General features: G+C 45.0%; 1 protein-coding gene across 2 annotated transcripts in view; it reads right to left on the reverse strand.

Moving 5' to 3' along the window:
- Mcc (MCC regulator of WNT signaling pathway) overlaps positions 1-6445 on the reverse strand; it is a 349153-nt gene that overhangs the window by 247956 nt on the left and 94752 nt on the right. The window contains exon 1 of one of the 2 annotated variants that reach the window (XM_010614125.3): positions 6133-6439. The exons of the other annotated variant lie outside the window; for it this stretch is intronic. Within the exon in view, the coding sequence (XP_010612427.1) occupies positions 6133-6189 (57 nt within the window). The 5' untranslated portion in view covers positions 6190-6439. Of the gene's footprint in view, positions 1-6132; positions 6440-6445 lie in introns of those variants that run through there. 2 annotated transcript variants of the gene reach the window in all.

Genomic DNA, 6445 nt, shown 5'->3' on the forward strand with positions numbered 1-6445 from the left:
TACCACAGATCTATACAGAAGAGAGTCGAACGTGTTCACCATGGGGCTATGATTTATGCAGCTCACTGCTGGCCAGCTGATCTGAATAAGTATCTAATACTCCCACTGGCTTGACCATGGTGGTGTGTGCTCAACTGTCTCATCGGGTGGCCTGGGACCGTCCCTTCAGATGGTACAGGCCACAATGGGGTACAGATCAGTGGTACAGCATTTACCTACCATGAATGAGTATGGCTTTGATCCCAGAACTGAAAAAACTAGCTGAACTGTTAAATTTTGTTAGTTGTATCTTACCACCACCATCATCATCATCCAGTACAAGTTGACTAAGTCATGAACTATCATTACAATGCAAAACCAGCCAACAAGCCTGTATCATTATCCCCAACACAGAACACAACTGCTCTTTTGGATTTTTATACCTGCGAGGCTCCAATAATCTTTACCACTAACAACTCACTGAGCAGACAACTCCAATATACCCCAAAATGAGTTTGAGCTAAACATAAATTCCTTTTTAACAGTGTAAATTATAGTGATATCAGACGCAGACAAGATTAGGGTTTGTATTTCTCCTCTTAAAAGAATTAAAGAATACTGCAAAACATAAGTTCATGCAAATATCCCATACTAAGAACAGAGGAAGTTAAGGCAGAAAGGGGGGGGGATCCCTGTGAATTCTTTAAAAATCCACACTGTGTGTTTCCCCCTCCACCTCTGTTCCTTCATTAAGCAAGCAAAAGGGTGCATAGAGTCAGTGCCAGTGAAGGCATGCATACTGGCACCACCCGACAGAAGCATCTCCTGCCCCTTCTCCTGCCCAAGTCCACGCTTACCAGGAAACTTTCTGATCATAATCTCACTGCCAAGGATCTCTTCCAGTCTCTTTGGAGTTGTATCTTTTATAAATCAGTATTAAGGTTCATAAAAATAAACACAGTGATTCTATGTAGTTAAAGGAAATTGGTACAAACACTGGTGGACAGTAGAGTCCAGTTCCCCTAGTTCCAAACCCACCTGTATCCACAGCCTAGCGCCCGTTGGTTCTGAGCCAGCAATGGGACAGGTAATCTTCACATCATGGTCGGGTAGTGTCCCACCATTCAGTTCCTTAAGCCATTCCTTCTAAGGGAAAACTGAACTCAGATACTCTGAAGATGTCCAAAAATATTTATGGTTTATTTTTATTTCTAGTTATAAAAAAAGACACGATTTCAAAGTGTGGGGAAATAATCTGGCATTAAAAGAGCAAAACACATGCAACGGACACCTGACCGTTCTGCCCTGAGTTCTGAAAGTACTTTAACTGGCTTTGGGACCAGACCCTCCTGAATTTTGGGGGGCTTTTTTGCTAATACTGGCTCTTCCCCACATCTCCCTCACCCTGCCCAACCATAAACATATACATAGTGTATATATGAAAATAAAAATGCAAGGCTTTGTTAAAAAAAAACTGCAGAGCAATCCAGACTCTCCTCCATCGCTCAAGATGGAACTCGTGCCAGGTAATCCAGCCCGGGGACCCACCTGGAACAGTTTGCTTGGACCTCATCTCCTTCCTTCTCCTCTGGCTCACTGTGCTCCCAGACACATCCCTCCTTGCCGCCCCAGAAACACACCAGGCACACTCCGGACTCTGCACCCTGGTTGCTCTTTCCTGTCTGAAATGATTGTCTCCATCTTTTATGGCTCTTTCCCCCACTTCTTTCAGTTCTCAGTTACAGACTCCCACAAAGAGGTCTTCCCTGCTGACTAACATGCCTCCTTCCTTCCTTCCCTGCATATCTGTCCCTGCAGCATAGATCACTACTTACACACATCTGTCTATGTGCACTGTCTGGCACCCATAAGGATGCAGAGTCCATGATGAGAGACATCAATTTTGTTTGCTGCTATGTCCTAGACTTAAGATAGTACCTCAAATGAAGAAAGCATACAATGTCTATCGAATAAATAAATAAATGAATGGGGAAAGAGATAGTAAGTTAGGCATAAGACCAAACTTAATTCCATTAAACATGTACTTTATCCAAAATTGAACAGTACTTACTCCAACACCTCTGACATACTAAACAACTGGATCTGAAGTCTGTTGATGCCTTAATCTATCCCATATTGACTAAATTATGGCTGCAGAGTAATCCGTTTACTCTGCCTTTACCTTCAGAGACCCATGGTCTCCTCAAGGAGGCACATAAATATTTGGGAAATTGTAAGTAGGAGTTCTAAACACCAGACAACTAACCTGGAGAGGCTAAGAGTAGTTAAGACAGAGAACAAGGAGAGATCCCAGTGTGTCCTGTATTCTACAGACATGCTCACACAACCCATCAGAAAGCAGGGACAAGCAATTGCTCCCACTCTCACCATGTAGCCAATCAGAGAACCCCTTTGCTTTTCGAATTGCAAGACAATCTCTTTCCATGTTGGCATGCTGCCCCTCACAAGTGCTTAAGTATTTCTCACAAATCCAGCTGGAATCAACTGACATGTGCACACACATTGAGGTTAGGAGAAACTCTGTTCTGCAGTAATAAAGCACTACAGCCTTGGGTTTAAGATGCATTTCCATCCTGGGACCCTTATGTCCCTCACGTATTCCAAGCACTGATCAAATCTCACAACGTGCTGCAAAATATCTCACCAACCAAAGCACCGAGGGCCTCTCATCACACAAACTTCCCAGCCCAGCAGGCTTCTGCTGCTTATTTACAAAGTTAACAAACTCAAAATTTTCAAAAAATATATATATGTATGTGTATATATATTCGCCAAGCAAAATTAAAGCTAATTCTGGATTTTTTTCTAAAGGATTCTCAAGGCTTAGAATCTTTGCTAAATTTCAAGAGTATCTTGAAAGATTTGCATATATAAAATGCTTCAGAACACCAGTCACTCTTTATGATAATGCAAACCTTTCCAAAGGTGTCCTCTTTTTCCCCCTGTACTAATTTTAGCTGTTTCTAGTCAGCAGGAGAAAAAGGTCATTCACTAGAAAGACAGAGAAGCTCTGTGAGCCTAGTAAATATTTACTGTCTAGAATTTAACTTCTGTTTATCTGTAGAACCCAGAATGTTTGTCTCAAGAGTGAAAAATATCACTACCAATGTAAATAATCTGTGTCCTAATAGCTATCAATTTTCTCAGTCTTGAGAAATTTTTTCAGCTTGTCTGGATGCAAAGCAGTGAAAAAATGGATCTTACCTCTCCAAGAAGGAGAATTTGTAACCATTTTTAATCCGTTCCAGAAACCACAAAATGGCAGTGTTGTCTGAAACCCACTCTTAATTTCCAGTGCCTGGTAGTATTTCTGTTGTTTTATTTTGTATTTAAGTGGTTACTCAGTGTCTTGTAGTACTTAACAATTTCTAAGCACTTTTCAGATATGATAGATAGGCTTGTCCAGAACTCTGAGAGCCATTCAGTCATACCCATGTTAGAGACACAGAAAGAGTGTAAAAGGTGAAAAAATTCACAACAAAACAACCTATAAAAGGTGGAGTTACAATTCACACCCAGGTAGGATACCACCAAATTACACTGTTTCATTTCATTAGTTTCTCTTATTGCCCTAAATTTTTTATCACATTAGGAGGAAGTATTCTGTTGTTTAATTTGATCCATATCGTAATCCCTACGCAATGCACAGATGAGTGTTTTCATAAAAACGAAATGGCTATGATTAAAGGGACGTTACTGTCATCTCCTCCAAGTGGCTGAAGAATTCAAGGCATAGAATTTCCAGAGCTTTAAAATCAAGTGTGTTGACAAGGAATGGCGCGGAACTTCATCCTGCCAACGCTCCCTTTTACTTCAAAGGACACTGGGTATCACAACTCTTGTCCCGCTGCCTGTGCATCCGGAGGCACCTGAGTGGTCTACCATGTTTGAGGTACAAATGTGCTTGAAGAACAAAGTTTTCTCTGACACAGGAATTAGGGCCTATGCACACCTGTAGGCTGAGCTCTAGGTTCCCAGAACAGTTCGCTAAGCACTATGGGGCTGCAGGGTACTGAAGCCGATAAAGACAGAGACCAACGAAGCTGGCAGCCATGGCTATGAGGCAACAGTGTGCCGGGTCCAGAGACAGCACAGGCCGAACATCACACGGAGTCCACGAGTTAAACAAAGCAGATCCAGCTGCAGAAATGGCTGCTGTGGCTGGAAGCAGGCGGAAGTCAAAGTGACAAGAAATTGATTTGAGATTTGGGATCTACACACTATTTCACAAATACCCCAGTTTAAAATAGGGTCTTAAAAAGTAAAAATAACTGCAGACTTGCAAATACACAACATTCAGGAAAACTAACACTGGGGTGAAAGATGAACAGAAAGTGAATGAGCAGACATGGAAGACAAGAAAAAGAACTTGGTAAAGCATATGGTCGGGGCAGAAACTTGTTTGTTTCCTTAGGAACACCACCATGTCCTACAAGGTTAAATATTTTTCTAACCAATGCAGGGGCAGCAAAGCATGCTCAACTCTTTCCTTTGGCCACAGCATAAGGATCACTTAGTATAACTTGGCACAGCATGGATTGCTTTCCCTCACTCCTGAGTGCCACAGATCCTCTGGGCTCCTGAATGCACCCAGAGAGGGGCCAATGCCATCCAAGTCAATCCACCTCATCACATCTTCTCCACCACTACAGCCACCCACACCGGTCCGCAGTGTGAGATTCACTTTTAAGCAAAGGTTACTGAACAGCACCCTTCAGGGACAGCAAAGCTGCAGCAGAGAGAGTGTCAATGGAAAAGGCCTGTGAAGAGTACACTACTCTAATAGTAGTTTTTCTCATTTTTAACCTTAGATCGGCCAAATGCTTCTCCCTCCCTTAATAGGATTACAGTAGTTATAAAGCACTCTAGGTTCCAGTTAAGATTTGAGACTTTTCCGTGGATATAAAATTGGCAGTATTTAGCTGCTCGTGCCTCCTCTCACTTCCATTTTTAAATTACGTCCCCCCCCCGCATTTTACATAACGGGGGAGGGAGCCACAGGAGTTAGGAAATACCTCTGTCTCATTCAGCAAGCACCTCAACATGCTATTCTAAACCAGGACATCACAGGAGCATAATACTTAAGAGCAACGGGCATTTCCCGTGGAAGACGAACTGCAGAAAAGAGACTGAGGGCTCCCTCCTTTCGTTCTCCCATCACCGTAGGTAATCTCACCACTGACTGCCTCCGGATGCTTTTACATTACCCCCTCTCCCCTCTCTTGTCAGCTGTACTCCAGAAGCACAGACTATCCGAGCTACTTGGGCGCCCATAAACCGCTCAATGTGGTGCGAAGGGGGAATCACATTCACCAAACCTTCAGCTGTAGACCCCGAGGGCTACAACCCTCTTGAATATCCAGTCCCGTTGGTTTCCCATCACCTGTTTTCAGATTTTCAAAGCTTTGGGGGGATGTGCCCCAGGCATGCCTAAAGTCATTAAAAAGGTGGCGTGGAACATCCCACCGCTCACATATTTGCATACTGTTTGATGTGGCTTTAATTTCAAAGCCGGTTTCAAACATTCAAGTAGACAGGGTACAGTGGGAGCCCTGGAATTGCAAATGTGCTCGCCTCAGAAACTCAGGAGTCCAGACCCAGGCCGGAAATAAAAGTTCTAAGCGGCTTTGATGTACCGTACTTCCTCCCCTTTCCCCTCCCCAGGGCAGGTCATTCATCTCCGCCCAGGGAGAGACCACCTGGCCCGAACCCGCCCCAACTCACCACACGTGGACCGTAAGGGAGAGAGTCAATACCCCAATGCTTCCCCGCCCCCAGCCCGGCCAAAGCAGTCACCAGCTCGGAAGGCATCTCCGCGTTTCCCGATTACTAAGAGGAATGTTGCACAGACTGGGGAAAGCGGGTATAAAGGGACAGGAGATCCAGACAGTGGAGAGAAAACGACTCGGCGGCTTGCTGAGAGCTGCTTTCTTTTTTAAGCCATTCATTTCAGGCTGAAATATCAAGCCAGTTCAGGTCATTTCCTGAGTAGCAAGCACTACAAGTTAAAACAGGATCCAGAAAATCTATTAATCTTCAATTGCGCTGCCTCCAGACTGGAAACACCGGGGGCGGGGGGTCGAAAGCAAATGCAACCAGAAACCCGAGCTCCCGACCTCAGCTGTTCCTTACCTCACTCAGCTCCGCTGAGGAGTCATTTCCATATTTCAAGGCAACTCCAGAATTCATGACTGCACTTCTCCAGGCAGCCGGGCTCTTCCTCCTCCAGGTCTCGGAACTTGGGAGTGGGGATCAGCAGGCTGGGTGTCCGCCGCTCGGCCCCTTCTGGTACATTTTGCTCTAGATAGCCACGATCGCTCCGGACCGTGGGGAAGCCCGGGAAGGATGCATCCCGCTGAGGCTCGGGCGCCGCGACTCAGCTGCTAGAGCGGACGCCCTCGGCGAGTCCCCGGCCGCACACCCTCGGCGCCGCCTTACGGGGCCT

Source organism: Fukomys damarensis, unplaced genomic scaffold (genome assembly GCF_012274545.1).
Source record: "Fukomys damarensis isolate Sample0158 unplaced genomic scaffold, DMR_v1.0_HiC HiC_scaffold_9, whole genome shotgun sequence".
In the NCBI taxonomy this organism is placed as follows: Eukaryota; Metazoa; Chordata; class Mammalia; order Rodentia; family Bathyergidae; genus Fukomys; species Fukomys damarensis.